Source organism: Lepidochelys kempii, chromosome 15 (genome assembly GCF_965140285.1).
Source record: "Lepidochelys kempii isolate rLepKem1 chromosome 15, rLepKem1.hap1, whole genome shotgun sequence".
Classification (NCBI taxonomy): Eukaryota; Metazoa; Chordata; order Testudines; family Cheloniidae; genus Lepidochelys; species Lepidochelys kempii.
In genome coordinates this window covers 1,096,175-1,120,947 of record NC_136394.1, presented here as the reverse complement: position 1 = coordinate 1,120,947, position 24,773 = coordinate 1,096,175, and the positions used below count along the sequence as shown (strand labels likewise).

The 24,773-nt window shown below is 48.1% G+C and overlaps 1 protein-coding gene across 9 annotated transcripts in view; it reads left to right on the top strand.

Moving 5' to 3' along the window:
* Positions 1-24,773, top strand: part of HORMAD2 (HORMA domain containing 2) — a 107,833-nt gene that overhangs the window by 47,883 nt on the left and 35,177 nt on the right. For 2 of the 9 annotated variants that reach the window (XM_073313613.2, XM_073313611.2), the window contains one exon: positions 13,427-14,090. The exons of 3 other annotated variants lie outside the window; for them this stretch is intronic. In XM_073313613.2, the coding sequence (XP_073169714.1) occupies positions 13,427-13,531 (105 nt within the window). In that variant the 3' untranslated portion in view covers positions 13,532-14,090. Of the gene's footprint in view, positions 1-10,209; positions 11,027-13,426; positions 14,091-24,773 lie in introns of those variants that run through there. 4 more of the 9 variants (XR_013634738.1, XM_073313618.2, XM_073313625.2 and 1 more) reach the window with 4 other exon arrangements.

The window sequence follows — 24,773 nt, the reverse complement described above, 5'->3', positions numbered from 1 at the left end:
CTCTGAAATCTACCCATTGAACACATCTAAAGAATATTCACCCCTCAAATCCACCTGCACTGCACTAATCTGCTTAACAAAGGGTTTCTTCACTTTATTGACTCTTCAGTAACATTTTTATTGGCAAAAAATTCATCATGGAAGATTAGAAGTTGGCCAATTTTTTGTTTTTAGGTCAATTTCGGGGAAAATGAAATCAGGTCACTAGTCAGAAGAAGCAGATTGTCCTGATAAAGCCATTGCTAATTTGAATTCATCATTATTTTCCATACCAAAGGGACTTTCCCTTCTTAATGTGTGAGTAGAAAGGAGGCAAACCAAATGACCAGTATAGATTCCACTTGAATCAGGAAGCCAGAGTATTGAGTGAAGTTTGTGGGTTAAGAATTGCCAGATGTGGTCAAGTGTAGGTGATATGAGCAGACACAATCATTTTATCAGACATAATGATTGGTGAGTGAATGAAGGCATCCTGTTTTGTAGACAGCTTCCTAGAATTAGTAGTCTCTTATTACAGATTATTTTTTACAATCGGGTAAATGTTTTCAGATGAGTTCTCTTGTAGAAGAAATCCTGAGGTCTTTATTGTGGTTATACTCTGATGACCTGATTCTCATTTACATTAATACCCCTTTACACTGCTCTGAGAATGCAAAGGGGCCTATAAATATAATGTACACCTACCTTAAGGACACTGCCAGAATGGTGTAGAGAGGGTTTTAGTATAAACCAGGCCCATAAATGTGACCATAAACATGGTATTGTAGGGTTCCTGATTTCCCTCAGTGACTGCAAGATCAAATTTTACAAGTTAAAAGTTGAGACCAAGATTTTCAAAAGTGACTGACATGATTCTGGAAACCTCAATATTTGGGTGTCCAACTTGAGACATCTTGTAAGGACTGGGTATTCAAAAAGTGCTGAGCACCCATCCTTAGTAGATGAGGCCTCTTTAAAATGTCACAAGTTGAACACCCAAAAATAGAGGTTCCCAAAATCACCAGTTGCTTTTGAAAATCTTGGCCAGAGTGCTGTTATTTTTTTAACTGCCAGTCCTACAAACTCACCCTGGGATCTGAGTTGAGCTGCTTCGTTCCGTCTATCTTGTGCATCATCACCAAGTCAAAAGCTTGTGCAATTGAAAAGTGGACATTCACATACAAGTAACAATGTGCAATTGAGCTGCCCTATTAAGGCTTAAATTGGGCTCATAAAAAGCAAGTGAGAAGTACTGAAAGCTGAATTCATTGATCTGTAGATGAGCTCTTCATAGGGATGGATTCCAGCTCCCCCTCCCATAGCTGTAAAGGGAAAGCAGGATTAGAAAGTATTAAAGTCTTATTTTTGTCAATAGGGAGACATACAGGGTGCAGATCTGTCGAAAAAGAATTGTTATTATTAGTTATTGTTGTTTTGTTTTATTTATTATTTGCATTACGATAATCTCTAGGAGCCCCAGTTGTTGACCAGGATCCCATTGTGCTAGGTACTGTACAAACACAGAGCAAAAAGATGGACTTTTCTGATTATAAATACACTTTTTAATAAAGGCCTTAAGGATAAGCTTACAGAAGGACTTTTACACATATTGAATCTAAAGCAGAAGCCCCTTCACTTACTTTTCATACTGCTTCTATATTTTTCAATGATTGAACAGGCTTGGATTTAAACAAGAACTTGCTGCTTCCAACCAAAGCTCTCTTCCTACTTAATCCTCCAGCGTTAGACAAATGGTACCATATCCTCACCTGGTGTACGTTAGCCTAGTTCCGTTGACTTTAAAAGAGCTATGCTGACTTACATCAGCTGAGGATCTAGTCCACAATGCTATATTTTGATGTCATGCTCCTCTCCACTGCTGTTCTAGTAGATACCAACCTTTGAGTGGGGTAAGATACAGAGTTTCTACCTAGTGTTTTCATATATGGACACCTGCTAATGGAAATGGGATCTTGCAGTTAAATTAAGGTGTGTTTTTGAAGATTTTAGTAGACTGCTCTCTGTGCTCGTGTTTCTTTGAAGTTTTTTATCCATAGAGCATATTGGTGGCAATATCTTGGGGTAGGAAGATAAAGATATTACGACAGAAACATTTGTGTGTTTGATATTAAATGTTTAACACCTAATCTTTCTTGAATGGAAGTTCAGAAAGTTCAAGGCTCTGTCTTATTGTTTGTGTCTTTTGTGGAGACTGAAGGCTTCGTCCTGAAAAATGCTTGGTACTTTCAATTCCAACAGAGTGCTCAACAGCTTTTAAGAGGCATTCAGCAGATCAGGCCGTTAGGGTATGTTTCTGTTGCTGTAAAACTGTGGTACTGAGTCTCACAGGGCTTGGGCTCTGGGGCTAAAAATAGCAATGTAGATATTCAGGCTTGGGCTGGAGCCTGGGTTCTGAGGCCCTATGAGCAGGGAGGGTCTCAGAGCTTCTAGCCTGAGCCTGAATGTCTATACAGCAATTTTGTAGCCCTGCAGCCTGAACGCCGCAAGCTTGAGTCAGCTGACCCAGGCCAGCCATAGCTGGTCTGCAGGTCTTTTATTTCAGTGTAGGTATACCCTAACTCAGTGGTTCTCAAAATATTTGATCGGGGCCCCCTTCTTTGTGTCTACAGTTGTTTACCCTCCAACCCCCACAAGGACATATACCAACCCCCAGCTCTGAAGGCAGAGTGGAACAGCAGCTGCTGGCCGGGCACCCAGCTCTGAAGGCAGAGTGGAACAGCAGCTGCTGGCCGGGCACCCAGCTCTGAAGGCAGCATGTGCCAGCAGCAGCACAGAAGTAAGAGTGGCAATGTGAAAAGTGATATTTGTCAGTATCACTTTTCACAGCAGATTTAGCACCCCATTGCCACCCTTATTTCTGCACTGCTGCTGCTGCCAACCCAGGGAAGCCGGAGCCCCACCACCTCCCAGTGCGGGACTGAGGGAGGGGAAGGAAAGCCCAAGCCGGATGGCAGGGCTCCAGCTGTCCTCTTTATCCCCACCTTCCTGGTTTGCACAGTCCTTCTGTACAAGCCCCAGCCACCCAGGACTCACAGCTGGAGCTCTTAAGAAAAAAAAAAAGGGGGCACACAGCTGGCATCTCCTTTGACACATTCCTGCACCTCCCTTTGGAGGCCTGCCCCATTGTTTGAGAACCACTGTCCTAACAGTTAGGGCACTGGACAGGGACTCAAGGCCTGGTTGCTGTTCCAGGCCTGCTGTGTGACCTGGGCACGTCGTGTCAGCTCTCTATGCCACTGTTTCCCATTCCATGCTTTTTCTGTCTTGTTTATTTATATTATAAACTCTGTGAGGCAGAGACTGTCTCTTACAATGTGGTTGTACAGTGCCTACTACAATGAGGCCCTGATCTTGTTTGCTTCATTGAAGCCTGTCATAAACATACAGCTAAGGGTAGCATAAAATCCCTCCTTTACCTGTAAAGGGTTAAGAAGCTCAAATAACCTGGTTGGCACCTGACCAAAAGAACCAATAAGGGGAGAAGGTACTTTCAGATCTGTGGGGGATTGTTTTTGGTTTGGGCTTGTGTGTTCTCTCCGGAGACAAAGAGAGAGACCAAGCAAGTAATCCAGCTCCTACTGAATGATACATCTAAACTTACAGAAATAGTAAGTAATAGCAAGGAAATGCATTAGATTATCTTTTGTTTTAGCTTGTGAATTTTCCCTGTGCTAAGAGGGAGGTTTATCCCTGTTTTTTGTAACATTGAAGTTTTGCCTAGAGGGGAATCCTCTGTGTTTTGAATCTGATTACTCTGTAAAATTACCTTCCATCCTGATTTTACAGAGGTGCTGCTTTTATTTTGTTTTTATAATAAAGTTCTGTTTTTAAGAACCTGATTGGTTTTTAGTGTCCTAAAAACCCAAGGGTCTGGTCTGTGCTTGCCTTGTTTACCTATCTGGTTGGTAGATTATTCTCAAGCCTCCCCAGGAAAGGGTGAACGGGCTTGGGGAAATATTTTGGGGAAATAGGAACTCCAAAGGGTGGTCCTTTTTCTGAATCTTTTTCTAGCTCACTTGGTGGTGGCAGCAGTACTCATCCAAGGACAAGGAAGGATTTGTGCCTTAGGGAAGTTTTTAACCTAAGCTGGTAGAAATAAGCTTAGGGGGGTTTTCGTGCGGGTCCCCACATCTGTACCCTAGAGTTCAGAGTGTGGAGGGAACCCTGACAAAGCCCTACTGTAATCTACTACTAATAAGGCCCTAGCAAACTTTTTGCAGGATAGATCAGAGCCATCCAACCAAATATACATCTACCACTTGGACTGAGATTTCATTAGAAGGTGAGTACAAGGTTGCCGAGTGTACATCTCCACATGTTTTTCTCTCATATGGCAAGCTGTGCCTTGGGGCCTTGAAATGGTTCCTAGTGACCCGAGGAGTTTTAGCAAACAAAATGAAGGCCTAATTTTTTTAAACGTTGTTTAATTCTGCCACCTAGTCTTAAGAAATGTTTCCGTTTCCCAGCAGACAGTGGTTGCTGCTGTTTCTGGGAAGTCTCTGCTAACAGTTAAAAGGGGAGTAACAAATCAAATACAAACTTGGGCAAACAAAAATAGGTTAATTTTAAAATTGCACTATGCCTTTGTAATTTGAAAACTATTCAACTTTTAATTTCAAATTCACTTGTTTCTGATTGCCTGAGGGACTAACTCCTTATTGAAGCCAGTGGGAATGCAGCCTTTCATTGATGGGACAGTATAAGGAGGAGCATCCATGTCCATCAGACAGAATGACAGCATCCTGTTAGTGACTAAGGCTGTGATCTTACAGTTATATCTGTGAAAGCAGATTTTTGTGCTTATGTTGAGTCCCACTAATACAGATGGGCCTTTGCCTGGATCGGGCTTGTATAATGTCCTTGATGTCTGTGTCCTATGATCTTCCCACCGAAAACAATTTTTAAAGAGTTGGGGGACAGAAAGCCATTGCAAGGTGAAAATTTCCTGCTGCAGCATCTCAGCTGAGTGATGGAAGAACATTTTTTGTAGTAACGTCATTATCTTAAACATTTGCAAAAAAAGCTTATCTCTAGTCCTCTTATCAACACAATGCTGTATCTGATGAGAATTTCCCAGAACATCTCTCTTCCAATACAGCTCGGGTTACATGCACCCAATCAGTGCAAAGAGAAATTCAAAGCCGAGTTTGCCTCTTCCCTTTCTGTTAGCTTAGGCCATTCTGGGAGGAACGAGACAACACTGTAAGGTCAGGAAATTCCTGGCTGCTTCTCTTGGTTCTCATCAGATTCTTAGCTGTGTCTTGGATAGGGCCATTCATTCCCTGCATGAGTTATTCCTAAGGGTAGGATTCTGTCATGGAGGGCATGGATTCTGTGACTTTATGGGACCTCTGGGGCAGGGCTGAATTAGTGGCTGGGGTTGAGTCAGCACCACTGGGACTGGAGCAGTGGCTGTCAGCCCCTGGGGCATGAGCTGATGGCTAGAGCCGCTGCTGGCAGCCAGCCCCAGTGCTGCTGGAGCAGGAGCAGCGGTCCCCAGGGCCACCGGAACAGCTGGCCATCACCCTGGACCACCAGAACAGTGGCTGGCAGCCTGCAAGACCAGCAGCCAGGGTTGAGTCGGCTCCTACTGCAGGAGCAGTGGCGGGGCTGGAGCAGCTGCAAGTCCCTGGCAGTGCTGTATTTGTCCCCCCCACTCCTCATGGTATTTTTAGTAAATACCAGGGTCAGGTTGCAGGCATCTGTGAATTTTTATTTCCTGTGACCTGACCCTGACTTCTACTAATATACCCATGACAGAATCTTAACCTTAGTTATTCCTGTCTATGGTGCAAGAAAGAGTGTCCTAGTGGTCTGTACAATGGGAAGTGAGGTTTGCTCCCAGGTAGAGCTGGTGGGATTTAGATCTGATACCTTCAGATCTCCTGAGATCTGCCAGAAGGACATCCACATGGATGCGCAGAGCTTCTGCCACAGGCTGTCAGCCCCCATAGCAGCACTGTCTCCACAAGATGTTCATGGTATACATGCTGGCCACTGGCTCCCAAACCCCCTCTGGAGGAACCCTCAAAAGTTAAGAATGACTGATTCAGCATTAACTTTGATATCCCCTGTGGGCTGAGTAGGGAAGTTGCCATGAAGAATGTTCATCAGTGGGTCAGCATGGAAGTTTGATAAAGCAAGAATGATTTCGTTGGTGTTGGTCCTGCTTTGAGCAGGGGGTTGGACTAGATGATCTCCTGAGGTCTCTTCCAGTCCTAATCTTCTATGATTCTAAGAGGCGAGCATACCATAAAGCTGGGCCCCAATCTTGCAATCAGATGTACTAATGATCTACAGATGAAAAATGCTAGGTAAGAGCCGGAGACACAAGTGGGTGAGGTAATCTTTTATTGGACCAACTTCTGCTGGTGAAAGAGAGAAGCTTTCGTTTAGAGCTATACGGAGCTCTTCTTCAGGTCTGTTAGGCTCTGATATATTGGGACCAATATGGCTACAACACCACTGCAAACAACAATGGTAAATAATAGGTAGGTATTATTATTAATGCAGCTCCATGTGCCTTTGGGAGACCCATCAGGGCTTGGGTGAGGGAGTAGAGAGGATCTGGAACTTTTTTCTTTTGAACCTGTTTTTCTTTTTTACATTTGAACATTCTGTTCCTTAGTCCCTTAAAAGGCACAAGAGAAACCTCAAGGTAGAGATAAGGTCTGTGAGCTTCCCAGCCTGTGGAAGAGGAACTCGTGTTTCATGATAGTGTTTTCACCACAATGAGCAAGGGAAAAAAGAAGAGTCACTTCTAGACAGTGACGTCTTGGCATAATTTACTGGGGACATGAGGATGGCAAGTTTCCATAGGAACGCTGCAATGACAGGCTTTCATTCTGCCGCCTCTGCCCTGCGTGAATAGGTTTAAAAAACTAATAAGCCTGATTCTCCATCCATGCTGGTATAAGTCAGGAGAACCTAAGGCAGTGAAGACACATCAGGGTAAACTGGTATAGATCAGAATTGAGCCTTGCAGTACCACTTTTTGTTTCCGTAGCATCTTCCATCCAGCGCTCTGACTGCACTTTGCAAGCATGGATTAATCCCTGTCTGTGAGGCAGATAAGAATTACCCCCTTTGTAGAGGTGAGGTAGCAAGAGAGATTAAAGTGGCCATTGATTTGGGGTTCCTTGGGAATTTTCAGAAGGGCTGAGCACTACAGCTCCAGTGAATCAGGATAAATTGCGGCTGATTACACAGAATGTATAGCACTTTGACCAGCTTACTTTAATTAAAAGACTTTTGAGATTATTTCCCCCCTTGGAAATTATCTGCTGTTATGACAGATCCCTGAGGATCATCCTGCTGTTTTACACCTTCCGGGACCTGTGTTGTAGACGCTGTCCTCCAGGCTTAGGTGACGGGGCATGACTCTCCTTAGCATCCATTGATATGCTCTTTAATTTACCAGGGGATGACTGTAAATCACTTCCCTGGATTTGAACACTTTGGGACTCCGGGGTAAGGGACTTCCCTGCTGGCATGAAACAGGGTGGCTCTGTGCCAGCCACACTCTCAGCCCCTAGCATGCAGGCAGGCCAGGGAAAAGAGGGGGTGTGGCTGAATGTCGCTGTTCTCTAGTTATTTTCTCCTTCCCATAATCCACAGGGGGCTATGGGAAGCAGAAAATAAGTTAGAGGAGCCCGAGGTTTGCTTTAACTTACATTGAGGGCTTGGCAGGTCTGTGACTACCCTAGAATATGCGGGGGGCAAAGATGACATAATGTTACCAGTTCACAGGAAATGGTGTAGAGAACTGGACTCTCATTTTGCAGTGTGTGGCTGGGGATGGCACCCCAACCCTGGTCTCTGCATGGTAGTTCAGATCACAGCTACTCAGCTGCCAGATCTCCCCTGCCCCCCCTGACTTTAAGAAGGCTTTAATCTGGCCCTAGTCTATTTTTCATGTAATACCTTTTCCCAGACTACATCCAGCTGCCCTATTTTATGCCTGAAATTAGTAATGTCATGATTCATATTTTAGCTGCAGTTCTACACAAAAAAAGTTCCACTAAGAAATATTGCACCTTGTCACGCAGTACAGTGCTGAAATGCATTGCATTCTGCAGGTTAATACATAGTAGAGCCTTTGCTTACGTTCAAGGAGGTGGTATAATCTAGTGGATAAGACTCTGGACTAAGAGTCTAGAGACCTCTGTTCTGTCCTAGCTCTGCTGCTGAACAAGACTTTCCCTTTCCACCCGTTTTCTGTCTTGTCTATTTCTGTTGTAAGTTTATGGGGGCAGGGACAGTCTCTCACTCTTCAGTTTATACAGCACCAAGCACAGTGGGACCAAGCTTGGGGCCTCTGTAAGCTGCTGTGATACAAGAATAACATTCATATATCCCTGACTTTCCCATCAGGTGTTCCGGTGCACGCATTCCAAGACATCTGAATAATTAAAACTAACCAGCTCCAGAAGGGTTTGATGTTTGTTTTCTCATTGGTAGTGCTTTCCTGCTCTTCACCATACTATTAGAGCAGTTTACTTTTTAGTTAAAGAAAAATACTTTTTATGTAGGATCTGCATTAACCTGTTTAGGCCCCCCTGTTCTGGGGAAGAAGCATAGACATGTAGTAAGGCTAAGATCTGGAGACTGGGAAACTTGGGGTCTATCCCCAGCTGCATGAACTTGAATAAGTTGCTTAGGACTAGTGGAAGCAGCTCAGCCCCATAGTCTCCCATGTGAGCAACAGATTCACAGCACTTTCTAAGATCTTACTTTTAACCTCCTCTGGTAAATGAACATAAGAACAGCCATACTGGGTCAGATCAAAGGTCCATCTAGCCCAGTATCCTGTCTTTTGACAGTGGTCAATGCCAGGTGCCCCAGAGGGAATGAACAGAACAGGTAATCATCAAGTGATCCTTTCCCTGTCGCTTATTCCAAGCTTCTGGCAAACAAAGGCTAGAGACACCATCTGGCTAATAGCCACTGATGGACCTCTCCTCCATGAATTTATCTAGTTCTTTTTTGAACCCTGTTATAGTCTTGGCCTTCACAACATCCTCTGGCAAAGAGTTCCATGAGAGGACCTTCCCTCTTATCCCATGACAGCTTACTTTGCTTAAGAGCCTTTGGTGAGGGATCTTGTCAAAGGCTTTCTGAAAATCTTAGTACACTATATCCCCTGGATCCCACTTGCCCACATGCTTGTTGATCCCCTTAAAGAATTCTAGTAGATTGATGAGGCATGATTTCCCTTTACAAAAACTATGTTTACTCTTCCCCAACAAATTATGTTTATCTATGTGTCTGACAATTTTGTTCTTTACTATAGTTTCAACCAGTTTGGCCGGTACTGAAGTCAGGCTTACCGGCCTGTAATTGCTGGGATCAGCTCTGGAGCCCTTTTAAAAAATTGGTGTCACATTAGCTATCCTCCAGTCATTTGGTACAGAAGCTGATTTAAATGATAGGTTACATATCACAGTTAGTAGTCCTGCAATTTCATATTTGAGTTCCTTCAGAACTCTTGGGTGATACCATCTGGTCCTGGTGACTTATTACTGTTTAATTTATCAATTTGTTCCAAAACCATCTCTAATGACACCTCAATCTGGGACAGTTCCTCAGATTTGTCACCTAAAAAGAATGCTCAGATTTGGGACTCTCCGTCACATCCTGAGCCGTGAAGACCAACGCAAAGAATTCATTTAGTTTCTCCGCAATGGCCTTATCGTCTTTGAGTGCTCCTTTAGCATCTCGATCGTCCAGTGGCCCCACTGGTTGTTTAGCAGGCTTCCTGCTTCTGATGTATTTAAAAAAAAAATTGTGCTATTATTTTTTGAGTTTTTGGCTAGCTGTTCTTCAAATTCTTTTTTGGCCTTTCTAATTATATTTTTACACTTCATTTTCCAGAGTTTATGCTTCTTTCTATTTTCCTTACTAGGATTTAATTTCCACATTTTAAAGGATGGGGTTAATACTTGTCTGTCTTCTGGGGGTGTTGCAAAGATCTTTATAGTTCCATACTCAGATCCTTATGCTGCCCATGCTATCTGTTGTGAAAGGGAACAAAGCTGCACTGGTCTCTGTAAAGACAAAATCAGCTGCATGGAGTCATTGGGATTCTCCCATGGACACTCCTCTCCCTGTCCATTTTCTTCCACCTAAAAATAGTCCAGGCGACCTGGGAAGTCTAGGTGGGATCAGAGAAGTGGGAAGAGTTTCACTAACCAGCTTGCTCTGCCTCAGGACCAACAAGAAGATGCGCAGATCGGCAGAGACAACAAGGAGTCCTGTGGCGCCTCAAAGACTAACAGATTTATTTGGGCATAAGCTTTTATAGGTAAAAAACCACTTCTTCAGATGCAACAGAGATCAGCAGAGAGTTAATGTTGGGTGAAGTAACTTGACTCCCCCTGTATGCTTTGTGGTTCTGCTGAAGGGAATACAACACGCTTGTGATCTACCAGTCAGCAGTGATGTGACTCCTATTCCTGCCATGGCAAGAGCAGCACAGAAGGAGGGTCTCCCTACACCGCCAACTGGGAATCTCGCCTTTGATTCATCATCTGGCTAGTGGGAGAATGTACTAACCCAATAGTTTCCCTCTGTATGTGTCATAACCATAAGGGTAGCCTAAAATTCCTCTTTACCTGTAAGGGGTTAAGAAGCTCAAATAACCTGGTTGGCACCTGACTAAAGGAACCAATGGGGACAAAAGATACTTTCAAATCTGTGGGGGGGTGGGGAGAGGCTTTGTTTTGGGTTCTTTGTTTCTGTGTTCCTTCGCTCTTGGGACTAAGAGGGATCGGACATCAATCCATGTCCTCCAAACCCTTCTGAACCCATCTCTCATGTTACAGAAATTGTAAGTACAGCCAGGCAATGCGTATTAGTTTATCTTTGTTTTCTCAACTTGTGAATTTTCCCTTTGCTGGAGGGAGGTTTATCCCTGTTTTTTGTAACTTTGAACCTAAGGCTAGAGGGGGTTCCTCTGTGTTTTGTGCATCTTTTGTTACCCTGTAAAGTTATCTTCCAACCTGATTTTACAGAGGGGATTTTTACCTTTTTTTTTTTTTAAATAAAATTCTTCTTTTAAGAACTGATTGATTTTTTTTTTCAGTGTCCAAAGATCCAGGGGTTTGGGTCTGTGTTCACTTTGTAACCAGTTGGTTAGGATATTATTCGCAAGCCTCCCCAGGAAAGGGGGTGTAAGGGTTTGGGAGAATATTTTGGGGGAATAGAAACTCCAAGTGGACCTTTCCCTGATTCTTTGTCTAAATCACTTGGTGGTGGCAGCGTACTGTTCAAGGACAAGGTGGAATTTGTGCCTTGGGGAAGTTTTTAACCTAAGCTGGTAAAAATAAGCTTAGGGGGTCTTGCATGCGGGTCCCCACATCTGTACCCCAGAGTTCAGAGTGGGGAAGGAACCCTGACAGTGTGCCTTTTGTGTGGGATAAGGAAGCAGATGGGACAAAGTGATTCCATGGGGAGGAGCATAAATACCTGCTTGAAGTGCCCATTTGAGAAGCCATTCTCAACTTGGGGGCTCTGACCTAGAGATATGTTCATTGCTTAGGGTTGCCAACCCTCCAGGATTGTCCTGGAGTCTCCAGGAATTAAAGATTATGTCATTTTGATGAAACCTCCAGGAATACCTCCAACAAAACTTGGCAACCGTATCATTGCTCCCTTCTTATGCAAAAACTTCCTTTTGATTTCAGTGGAAGTTTTGCTGGCCAAGAGCATGCCTGCCTCACTTTGTGGTTCTGGTTTTTTCCATTCTTGAATTAAGAAAGGAAGTTGTTAGCAAGTGTGTCTCTGCTTTGCTAGGTAATGAAGAGGAGGAAAGAGAAACAAGTTAAAAACTGACTGAATCATGGAGTGGGGGAAAGTTTGGACTATTTTATGCTACCTGTAATCTGTGTATTTCACGTGTTTGAAAGACCATAGATACCTACATGTTACGAATCTCTGTTCCAAAGCCACATGGGCTAGATAGAAAGTCTTGATGATATGACTGAGAAATTCTGCAATGATCACATCATGCCAACTAGTGGCCTTGAATATGTGTTGTATTGGGAGCATCCCTTCAGTTCCTAGCAGTAAGGGCTAGATTACTAAAGAGTGCACTTTACATCGGCAATGAGGGACAATTACATAAGCAGCTGAGAGTGCAAAGCGAGATCATTATTTTGAAAAGTACAACTGAAGTGTCTAGTGCAACTGAAAATAAGTAAGGAAGATTTTGGTCTGTCTGTCTCTGTCTACACCAATCCCCATGGTATTTTGATTCCAGTATGTATGGTGTCTAGGTATCCTCAGCGTCATTCCAGATGTCTACACTGAAGTGTAATAGCCCTGCAGCCTGAGCCCCACGAGCCCGAGTCAGCTGACACGGGCTAGCTGCCAGGTGTTTAACTGCAATGTAGACATACCCTATGTCTCCTGCTAAGAACCAGTTTCCAGCTGCCTTTTGTTTAGTCATGCAGACATAAAGAATACCATCCTTCCAGGGCTGGTGCAACCACTAGGTGAACTAGGTGGTCGCCTAGGGCGCCAAGTGGTTGGGGACGGCCAAAAGCGTGCTCTGGGGAGGTGGTGGAGCGGAGGTGAGCTGGGCAGGGGGGCGCGGGAAGGGCCACCTACAGCAAGTAACGGGGGGGGGAGGCGCACAGGAGAACCACTCCCCACCCCAGCTCACCTCTGCTCTGCATCCTCCCCGAGCATGCCACCCCACTCTGCTTCTCTCCTGCCCAGGAGTGCACGCCAAACAGCTGATTGGTGCCGCAAGCCTGGTAGGCGGGAGAAGCAGCAGCATGCTTGGGGAGGAGGCGGAGCAGAGGTGAGCTGGGGCGGGGAGTTGCCGCACGCAGCTCCCCGGGCCGAGGGAGGGGGTGGCAGGGAGCTGCCGCAGGGGGGCGCCTCAGGGCGGAGTGGGGGGCACGGAGCTGCCGTGGGGGAGCGCCTCAGGGCGAGGGGGGGTGGAGAGCTGCTGCAGGGCTGGGGGGGGACGGGCGCAAAGTGGAAGTTTTGCCTAGGGCTCAAAACATTCTTGCACTGGCCCTGCATCTTTCTGCTCTTTGTTTGAATGGCTAGATGAATTTGGTGACAAGAGTTTTTACCCCAAACGCTAATCAGCTCCCTGAAAAGTTCTCTGGTACCTGTATCTTCTTTCAGCAGTGAGGAATGGATGCTGCTCCTAGGAGCTACCAGATGTGCTCCCTCTCTGTGAGGCTGAGCCTCCTGCCTTCACAAAGCGACCAGCCCAGGTTGTTCAGGACCCTAGTTTTGATTCCCTGCCCGATTTCCTTTCTAGAGAGCAAGGCTGAACTAGCCAACCCAAAAGGATCCCTGAAGTAAGATGTGGGATTTGAAGTTTGGTTTTCTTGTCTCATATTTTGCTTAGAAACCACCCAGCAGTCTGTGCTATGAGCATGACCTCCTTTTCTGGTGGTTCTTGCAGACATACACCCTGGACCTTGCATTTAGCCAGGAAGAGACGATGGGGCCAAGGAAGAAGAGGAAGGTCAGTGAGCCAGTGCAGCTGCTTCCAGCAGGCAGGAACTGATGGCTTCTGTGGCATATAGGATATTTTAGAATGTGCTGATTTGGATTATAACACACCTTATGCATTCTTTTAGAGATGACTGATCTTTTCTCTTCATATTTAACTCTCTAGACAGTGTACATATTTCTATTTTTACATAGATTATCTCTCTCTCTCTTCTGGTTTTAAACCTTTTATTGAATAGAGATAACAACAAAGTTACTGTCAGAGCGCTGTAGATTAGAGATACTTGTTGGATGCTCTAAAGCTGAGGACCAGTGATCTCTCCTGGGCAGCTTCTCTGGGTTTCATTCCCACACTGACTGCGTTCCTTCTCACTCTCTAACCTGGCCCCCAGCATCAATGGCAGTATTTCAGGATGATCTCTCTAAGGTGCCAGCGTCTGCAAGTAGCACAAGTCGTATGGTTCAGTGTTTGTATCTAACTGCATCAGACCTGCCATTTCCGGAGAATAGTTCTGGTTTGTTTTTCAAAAGAGGGTTTTTATCTATCTGTATTATCTGTGGAAATAAATTATCTAGACATTTTATGCCACTGAGTAATTTCTTCTGACTCTGCAAATAGTGTTGCTATAGTTATATGATCAATTTATTTCTAAAGCATCACCCCACCTCATACCAAGAAGCTTAGGCTGTTATGTGATGTAAACCATTTTGAAATATAGCACACTTAAAACATTCCTATGATAAAAAGCCTCCCTGGTTACAATTCAAATCAAATGTAAGAGGATCCAAAGCAATACAAAGTGGTTTCTGTGCTCTTTGGGGTAAGGAGTCTGTATTTTGTGTCTTGTACAGCCCTGAGTTCATTGTCAATGCTGAACATTAATTTAGGGACGTTCTCTGGCCTGTGTTATACAAGAGGTCAGTCTAGGATGATCACAATGGTCCCTTCTGGTGCTGGAATCTATGAATAGATAATAGAGGGGGGAGAGGAATGTAATAGCAGAGGTCAGTCCTGATCATACCGATTTAAAAAAAAAAACCTTCTGGGGAAAGGGTTTTAAATCAGTTTATAATCATGGTGGGGAGCAAGAGAGACTAGGATGGATAGCAATGGAGACAAGAACCAAGGACCCACCACAGCAAAGATTCCACTTACCGGCTCAGATACCATGGTGATGAGCACAGTCTAATGCCAGTCAATGTAGGATAGCTCACACCCCACCTGCCTTTCAGCTATCAGGGGAGAGTAAGGTCTCGAATGTAGAGCTGTTACCCGGGGTTGTCAGAACCCCCAACAGGGGCAACTTAACTATTTTACTTTAGGCAGTGTAAGGAATAAATTAAGAGGAACTTAGTGATTTTGTCTAATTAAGGAGTAATGTAAGTAAACATGCTCTTGTTTAACACTGCAGTTTATTAGATTTAAGCACACATAGACATAAGCAATAGGTTTAGAACATGGGTCTCAAACACGTGGCCCGCAGGGTTCTTTGGTGGGGTCCGCCAAGCTCCCCGCGTCCCCCCTCACGCTCCCCCCTGCCCCTCTGCCTATCCCGTTGTGCTGCGAGCCCCGCGCTGCTCCCTGAAGCGGCTGGAACCATGTCCCTGCGGCGTGCACCCCACACCCCTCCTGCCCCCTGCTCCCCAACTCCCTGCCCGCCCCCTGCCGCACCCTGCACCCCGACCCCCTGCGCAGAGCCCCCTGCCACACCCTGCACCGCAACCCCCTGCTGCACCGCTCACCCCCCTGCACCCCACACCCCAACTCCCTGCCCTGAGCCCCCTGCCACATCCTGCACACCTGCACTCCCTGCCTTGAGCCCCCTCCTGCACCCCACACCCCTCCTTCACCCCACATTCCTCCTGACCCTGCACTCCAACTCCCTGCCTGCCCCCTGCACAGAGCCCCCTGCCACACCCTGCACCCTGACCCCCTGCTGCACTGCTCACCCCCCTGCACCCCACACCCCAACTCCCTGCCCTGAGCCCCCTGCCACATCCTGCACACCTGCACTCCCTGCCCTGAGCCCCCTCCTGCACCCCACACCCCTCCTGCACCCCACATTCCTCCTGACCCTGCACTCCAACTCCCTGCCTGCCCCCTGCACAGAGCCCCCTGCCACACCCTGCACCCCGACCCCCTGCTGCACCGCTCACCCCCCTGCACCCCACACCCCAACTCCCTGCCCTGAGCCCCCTGCCACACCCTGCACACCTCCTGCACTCCTTGCCCTGAGCCCCCTCCTGCACCCCACACCCCAACTCCCTGCCCTGAGCTCCCTGCCATACCCTGCACACCTCCTGCACCTCAACTCCCTGCCCTGAGCCCCCACCACACCCCGCACCCCTCCTGCACCACCCCCTGGGGGCAGGGAGGGGGAAGAGTTGGGGTGGGGACTTCGGGGAAGGGGTTGGAATGAGGGCAGGGAAGGGGTGGGAAGAGGCTGGGCAGGGGTGGGGCCTCATGGAAGGGGTGGAGTGGGGGCGCGGCTGGGGGCAGCAAGGGGGGGCGTGTCAGTGATGCGGCCCTCGGGCCAATGCACTAGTCCTCTTGTGGTCATTTGAGTTTGAGACCCCTGGTTTAGAACATTTTAGATATTTACCTATATTTTGACAGGGTATTGAGTAATTAATGACAGGTTAGCTCTGGCCAAACGCCTCCTTGCCAGGGAGTAAAGATGTTAGGAAAACGTCTTTGCCAGGATAGCTTCTGAGATCTGCTTAAGTACACTTTATTATTTAAACTTTTTATAATTAATTTTTATTAAACACATGGGTTATAACAATTTTATTAAATTATTACTTTATTAATTGTAAATGTTTATTATTAGAAGCATTTAGACTTAAGGCTATTTATTTATAGGTTTTTTTTATTTTTAGGGGTTTTTTTTAATATTGATTAGCAAAACTGCTAATAGTTATGACCTTGCTTTCGAAAGCCTGTTTTTAAATTAACTTGTAACTATGTGGTGTTTTATTTTATTAATGTTTAGTGGCTGAGTGCACATAATATGGTTGCAATTGGCTGGATCACATTCTGGGGTATATACACCCCTCAAATCCAGGGCAACAGGGCTCATTTCTCAGCTTGTGTAAATAAGTGTGGCTCCATGAAAGTCAATGGTGCTACTCCAGTTTACACTAGCTGAGGATCTGGTCCATAGTGTTTAGAAGTCATCCTTCTGTATGTTGACCAGTGGAGAAGGGACATGTGTGTGAGGGACCTCACCTATCCACTCCCTCGCCAAAGACACACAATTGTCCATCACCGTCAACTGAACAACATGAGCTGTTCCAAACATCCAGCAACCTCTTTTAATTGCCAAAGCAACCTTTGATTGGTCATATACAAATCTGCTGGGAAATCCAGTCTGACCAAACTGGCCAGCTGACCCTCATTTAAACCCAGCAAGAGATCTTGCGTGGCCTGACCAGTATATCCTCGAGAAGAGCCAGAAGCTATGGTACAGACTGGAGTAGAAGGACATCTGAAATTGAACATACTGAGTACTCCACTGAACTCATCTCCACAGCTAGCTGAGTCATGCATTACAAACGGGATGGTATCACATCCCTCTTTCCACTTGCTTCTGTACAAGGTAGGTGGACTACAGAGAAGCCTGCTGATACCAGGCATTGGTGAACCTGCAACAGCATCCAACTGGGTTTTACTGACTGATGCCTAATCCAAGAGACATGCCACCATAGAAATCTGAAGGACCTAAATTTTTGTCTGGCCTTCTGTATTGTGGCTGTAACTTTGCACTTGTTTGTAATTAGCTGATTTGCCCACTGTGACATTGCACTCTATGTGATGTAATGAAAACATGCTAATGAGTGTGAATATAATGTAACTGGAATATGCTTCATGCAAAAGGTCTCTTGTAAGGTATCATTACAAAGCTTATAAGCTACTGAGTGTGGTCATCCTACTTGTATGTATGTATCATTCTTGTATCTGAAACTAGAAATATGAAATATAACTCTGAGGTCCTATTGTAATGATGCAAAGTGTGGGCCATTGTTAATTGTGGCTTGGAATTTTGATGGATCCCATTAACCAGGACAATTGACTGTAGATGGCTCTATTTACTTGTAAGTCTTCCTGTGTACCTGTATGCTGGCTATTGGGTAATGAAGTCCTACAGTGCCATGTGATCATATCACCTGAACTGGAATCCATCTTTAACCTGGTGCTTTTCCATTTAGAAGGAGGGGTGGGAACCTAGAGAGGGACAAAGGATTCCTGCCTTGTGCAAAAGATATACAAGAGGGTGGAACAGAACAAAGGGGGCTGCAGTCATGAAAAATTCCCTAGCTACCACCTGAGCTGGAACAAGAATTGTACCAGGGAAAGGATTAGGCCCAGACTAGGAAAGCATCCAGTCTGTGATAAAATCTTACCCTCAGAGATGTTTCAATAAGCTTCTATCTGTATTCAGTTTTCTTACTGTATTAGGCTTAGACTTCCGTGTTTTATTTTACTTGGTGATTTACTTTGTCTGTTATTACTTAGAACCACTTAAATGCTACTTTTTATATTTAATAAAATCACTTTTTACTCATTAATTAACCCAGAGTATGTATTAATATGGGGGGGGGGCAAACAGCTGTGCATATCTCTCTAGCGGTGTTTGTGGTGGGGCAGTGCCCCACCCCCAGGCCAGATTGGCCTACAACAGGCCAGAGCAGCTGCGAAAGGCGGCAGCCAATCAGGGAGGGCCTGTTAGAGAGCCAATCAGGGCTAGGCTAGGCCCTATATAAAGGCTGCCCAGGACGGGAGCAGGCAGTCTCGCCCAGGCCTTCAGAGGGTGAAGGTCAATCTCCTGCATAAGGAGACCAGCACCAGGGACAGTGCAACGCGGGCGGGCGGAGCAGAAGGGAACTCCCGCCTGGTACCTGCTGGGCTGCGGGCCCAGAGAAGAAGGGCCTAGCCGGTGCAAAGGGGCCGAAGGGGAAATGGCCCAGGCAGAGAGAGAAGGAGGGCAGGCAGGAAGGCCATGAAAGGGTCCCTGGGTCAGGACCCAGAGTAGAGGGTGGGCCTGGGTCCCCCCGCTTCCCCCTTGCACTTCCACCTGGCCGTTAGGAGTGGCCATCACGGACTTCACCAGACCCCTGCCAAAAGGGGTTAGACTTTGGGGTGTGGTTGGCCATTGTGGCTGGGGCGAAGAGAAGGACTGCTGATAACACCCCGGAAGGGGGTGAGACCGGAGCAGTGGGCACTGCTGGAGGGCAGTGTCCTGAAGAGGACGCCACAAGCTGGGAGCAATGCGGGTTGATACCCCAATCTAGGGCGAGAGATGGATGGGACGCCACCGGCAGAGGGCACTCTGCATGAACTGAGCTAATTCCCAGGGTGAACAGCAGGAGGCGCTGCGGTGGTGAGTCCCAACCCCGTCACAGTGTTATAGAGGGCGAGCAACTTATGAGTTTACCCTGTATAAGCTTTATACAGGGTAAAATGGATTTATTTGGGTTTTGGACCCTATTGGGAGTTGGGTATCTGAGTGCTAGAGACAGGAGCACTTCTTAAGCTGTTTTCAGTTAAGTCTGCAGCTTTTGGAAGACGTGGTTCAGACCTGGGTAGCAGGCTAGCGTGTCTGGCACAACCAGGCAGGGCACCGAAGTCCCAAGGTGCCAGGGAAAACAGGGTCAGAGGTAGTCTCAACACAACAGGTGGCAGTCCCAAAGGGGGTTTCTGTGACCCAACCCATCACGCCCACTAACCAAACACACACACTTTAATTGGAGTCCTTCGTTTCTCCACAGGGCAATTATAACATGGGTTCCACCAATGTGTCAACCTGGAAGTTTTGACACTAAAGTCAGTAGAATTCATCACTCTCCTTCTCTATTCAGTCCTTGGCCTCCCTGTCAGCCCAGGGAGCAGTTATGGGGCTGTGTTTTTGTGATGTGGAGACTTGACCACAACAAACTTGAACTGAGACTCACTGACTCATTTCACATAGGCTCCTAATCAGTTATTACATGGTAATGACTTTTGGTCCCCGCTGATCTAGGCTAGATAAGAAATAATGTATCTCTTGATTAATTTCCACAGTATTATCTGATTCTCTTTTTCCCCCACAAACCACTGATTACCATCAAATTCGAGAACAATGACTTTCTACTGCAAGTTGCAGTTATCCAAGCCACTTATATCCTTCTGGTCTGAGTCTATCACAATATATATGAGAGTAGTCCTATTGAGTACTGGGAAATGGGTGGGCACAGCTAAAGGCCCCATTCCCCTCTATTCAACATTGGTGAGGCCTCAGCTGGAGTACTGTGTCCAGTTTTGGGCCCCACACTAAAAGAAGGATGTGGAAAAATTGGAAAGAGTCCAGCAGAGGGCAACAAAAATGATTAGGGGGCTAAAACACATGACTTATGAGGAGAGGCTGAGGGAACTCGGATTGTTTAGTCTGTGGAAGAGAAGACTGACGGGGGATTTGATAGCTGCTTTCAGCTACCTGAAAGGGGATTCCAAAGAGGATGGATCTAGACTGTTCTCAGTGGTAGCTGATGACAGAATAAGGAGTAATGGTCTCAAGTTGCAGTGGGGGAGGTTTAGGTTGGATGTTAGGAAAAATTTTCACTAGGAAGGTGGTGAAGGGAATGGGTGACCTAGGGAGGTGGTAGAATCTCCTTCCTTAGAGGTTTTCAAGGTCAGGCTTGACAAAGCCCTGGCTGGGATGATTTAGTTGGGGATCGGCCCTGCTTTGAGCAGGGGGTTGGACTAGATGACTTCCTGAAGTCCTTTCCAACCCTGATATTCTATGATTCTACTGAGCCCAGACCTCAGCTAGAGTTGTGAGACAACGAAGGAAGAAAACAGGATGGGTGTGGGGGCCAAAGGGCCATAACTAGGGAACTGATCAAAGAACAAAAACAGGCCCCACAGTCGCAGGCCACCCCCCTCAGCCGACCTCCTCTCCCTGGTGTTATAAATGGCCACTTTGGCTCTGGCTAGGAGGAGGTTGATGAAGTGGTCCTGCGACTTTGGGGCCATGGATGGGGTGTGCATATAGAAAAAGTTGCAGGGAAAAGTGCAGCCAGAACCTCAACAAGAGGTTCTGGAGGGGCCGGAAGAGGAGCTGCAACTTGACTCACTGTAGATAGACATGTGCCAAGGTCTCCCGCACACCGCAAAAAAGGCGTCAGGAAGAGGGGTGAACCGTGCCAGGTATATGCCAGTGCTCACGGCTCCATGAAGGAGCTGCCAAATAATGTCCCTGGTGGGCCGTGGAACCAAGGTGGAACACAGGCTAGCCCACTGGGGTCCCTCACCCCCTTCAGCTAGTAAAAAGTCCCACCACTTAGTATCGGGGTGGGACACGAGGGTGGGGAAATGAAGAGCATGGAGCACGAGCATATTGAGATGGTCCTGTGGCGCCATTCGGAAGTGAACAGGTCACAAATCGCGCAGCCAGCTCGGGGTACAAAGGGGTTGAGGTCTTGAAGGCTCATGGGGCAGAGGCCCAATGAAGAGATCCAGCGGGCGGGGGATACCCTCTCGCAGGACCCGCTCAAGGAAAAACCGAGAAGTGGGCAATAAGGCTGCCTCCACCTCCTGAAGTAAGTGCCGGGGTACTAAGGGTGGAGAGCCCCATGCGTCTACCGCATAGGGAGCCACCCAGTCCCCCCAGGTTGTAGCGCAGGAGGTCTCCGATCCTGGTAGCTTCCGCCAGGACCAACCTCTGTCACACCGAGGGGGACTCTGCCACCTGCACACGGAGTTGGGGATTGTGTAGCAGGGGCTCCGTGAGGAGGTTCCCCCCACACACAGTGGCCACCATGGACCTGGTCACCGAGACCAGCTTCCAGGTCTGGAGGAGGTCCTGGTAGAAGACCAGCAGCCCGGAGAGATCTCGCGGAAGACCTCTCGGATGGAGATAAAGGAGTTGTTGGTCATATGGGAGCCCTCTAAGGCAGCGGAGGAAGGTGTGTGCTAACATACTCCACGCCGAGCCACCTGCACCATAAAGGAGTCTCTGCAGGGCCTGGAGGTGACGTGGACCTGTGTGCACAAGCACGTCAGGCCCTGTCCTCCCTTCTCCAGAAGAAGATGCAAAATTCCCGCAGAGACCCAGTGCAGCCCCAGCCCAAAATCTGGAGCCGGGCCAGGAATCCCGGGGCTGGGCACAGGGTGTTCTGTCCATGCCACTGGCTCAACTAGCTGATTAAGCACCAGTGCCCTCCCCTGAAGGGAGAGGCACCAGAGCAGTCCTGCCTATCTCTGCAGCCGCTCAACCACCCTGCCCTCCAAATCATGCCAGTTCCGACGGAGACTAATGCATGGCAGAAAGATAAACACCAAGATACAGCACTGAACCCATGCGCCACCGAATGGCCTGAAGCGTGGGTGGGAGAGAGCTTACCTGCCACCCAGCCCCAACCATCAGCCCAGAGCTCTTGACCCAGTTGACCCGGGCAGAGGAGGCTGCCGAGTACACAGCTTGGCATGCCTCCACCTGCACCAGATCACCTGGGTCCTGCACCACAAGGAGCATGTCATCAGCGTACACCGACAGGACCAGCCACATCCCTGGCTCACAGAGCACCAACCCAGACAACCTCTTCTGGAGGAGACGGAGGAAGGGCTCAATGGCTAGAGTATACAATTGGCCTGACAGTGGACAGCCTTGACACACTCCTTGCCCAAAGCTGACAGGTGCAGTCAGGCTCCAGTTGAGCCTGACCAAGCACTCCGTGGAAGCATACAGCACCTGGAGAAAACCCATGAAACAGGGCCCAAAGCCGACTGCCTGCAGAGTGTCTAGGAGATACCCGTGGTCCATCCGGTCCAATGCCTTCTCCTGATCCAGGGAAAGGAGGGTGAACGATAGACCATCCCTACACCCAAGCTCAAGGAGATACCGGACCAAATAAAGATTTTTGAAAATGGTATGGCCCAGGATGGTGTAGGTCTGGTCAGGATGGACCACATCTGCCAGCATGGACTCCAGTCACAGCGAGATGGCCTTCGCCATGACCTTATAGTCCGTGCTGATGAGTGGGACAGGACTCCAATGTCTAAGGTCGCAGAGGTCCCACTTCTTTGGAAGCAGGGTGAGCACTGCTCGCCTGTATGACAGAGGGAGGACCCTGCTCCCCAAGGACTCGGCCCAGACGATGGCAAGGTCCACGCCGAGGACGGCCCAGAACACGCTGTAGAACTCCATAGTCAGCCTGTCCGTGCCTGGAGATTTGTTCATGGGCATGTGGCGGAGGGCTTCCGAGAACTTGGCCAGAGTGAGAGGCAGCTCTAGCAGTCCCGGTTGCCTGCGCTGACTGCTGGGAGTTCGTCCCAAAGCACCCCACAGGCATCAGCTTTGGTTGGATTCGAGGAGAAAAGACCAGCATGAAAGTCCCTGGCCCTCCTGGCCCTGGCCCTTTTGCCGTCTCCACTGGATCCGTGAGGGGAGTGCCAAAAGGCAGAGGATGTGCTTTTTCGCCCCCCCTCTTTCTCCAGGGCGTAGAAGAAGCAGGAGCCACGATCCATCTGCCGCAGGAGATGGATGTGAGATTGAACAAAGGCATCCCGGGCCCCGGAATTCGTCAAGCGCCTGGAGCTTCTCCCGCTTCTCCCAGCAAGCACCAGAGGGATGGATCCCCAGGGCTGGCAGCCAGATGCCTCTCCAGCTCTAAGACCTCCCGTTTGAACTGCTCTATCGCCACATCCCTCCGCTGGCTGGCGCCCTGGGTGTAGCTATGGCAGAGTCGGCAGTGAACCATCCCCACATCCCACCACCATTGCACTGAGGGAAAGGCCCGTCTCTGCCTGCGCCAGGCCAGCCAAAACTCCTGGAAGGATGCCACAAAGCCCACCTCCTCCAGCAAGCTCCTGGACGTTCCCCCATGCCGGGCCAAGGGGCAGTCCCTCCAGACGTACCCCATCACCCGGCAGAGGTAGCACCAGGCCTCCCCTGTAGAGTAATGCACCCGCCTTGTTCCCAGCCATAGTGAGCAGGGATGGAGGGGAAAACACCAGAGCGGGAGGAGGGGAAGGGGCGAACAATCCTCTTCTTCCCCAGCTTGAGGTTCCAGCAGCTCCCGGGCAGCAAGCCCAGCAGCTGTGGCTCCAGCAGGCAGCCTGGTGGCCAGGCACGAGGGACCCTCCGCAGGGGGGGTGGGGTGGTGTTGGTGTCAGTGTCCGCAGCAGCAGCACAAGCTGGGGCTGGGATCCCTCACTCCCCTCTCCCAGGGAGTGGGCCAGCAGCCCCCACCCCCCAAGGGGCTGCAGCAGGAGCAGCCATAACCCGACAGGGGGCATCCACCAGCCAGCAACCAGGTAGCAGAGAGGGAGGAGCAACAGCAAGGAAAAGGAGCCTCCTACCTCCCTTTCTCCAGGCCAGAGGGGAAGGTAGGGTGAGCAGCCAGGGCAGGAGCAGGTCCCTGAATAGCCAATCAAGACAGCTGACACCAATTAACCAGTTAAGGTCATTAGGCTAATGCCAGCACCTGACCCCAGTTAACTGGCAAAGGGTCAGTTAAGGCCCTTAGGTTAATGGAGACAGCTGGAACCAATTTCAGTCCCACTCATACTGCTTAAAAGCTCTTCTTTCCACTGCTCTCTCTCTCTTTTGAGAGCTCAGGTGAAAGGAGCTGGAGGAGAAGAAACATTGCTGAATCCTGAGGTAAGGTGAAGCTAGGAAAAGGAGACCTTTGATTCCCTGGGGAAGTGGCCCAGGGAATCAAAGCCGTGTCAGTGGTGAAGGGAAAGGCACCAACAGCTACTACCATTCAGGTCCCTGGGCTGGAGCCCAGAGTAGAGGGTGAGTCTGGGTTCCCCTCCATCCCCTACTTTCAGGAGATCCCCTTGAGTCCTGCTTCCCCTCTCAGTCTAGGCAGGAGGCTGAACTGCACTCCCTGAGCTCTAAGGAGCAACAGAGACTGTGGGATATTCCCCCTTCCCATCTCCCATGCTGGCTGGTGATGAAGGTAACTCAAGGGGCTGTGACCCTTGCTGCTACACTGAGAAAGGGAGGTCATGCTGGGGTCTTATCGAGTTTGAGGCCACTGAATCTGCCCAGAAGCGTGGGACCCGCCAATATAGGCTTGGAACTTTGTGATTCAATGTATATATTTTTATTCATTAGAAAATTTGTCATGCCCGTTAAAGCTAAAACCTCTCTTCTCTTGTGCTTATTTCAACCACATTTCTAGTTAAATGATCCATCACTGATTTTAATATGCTACGTTAGTCGTCGTCAACTGTGTTACACCCCAACATAAAACTAGTTCCTTAGTAGTAGCAGGTCCATGACTCTTCATGAACTAAACTACCCTGTAAC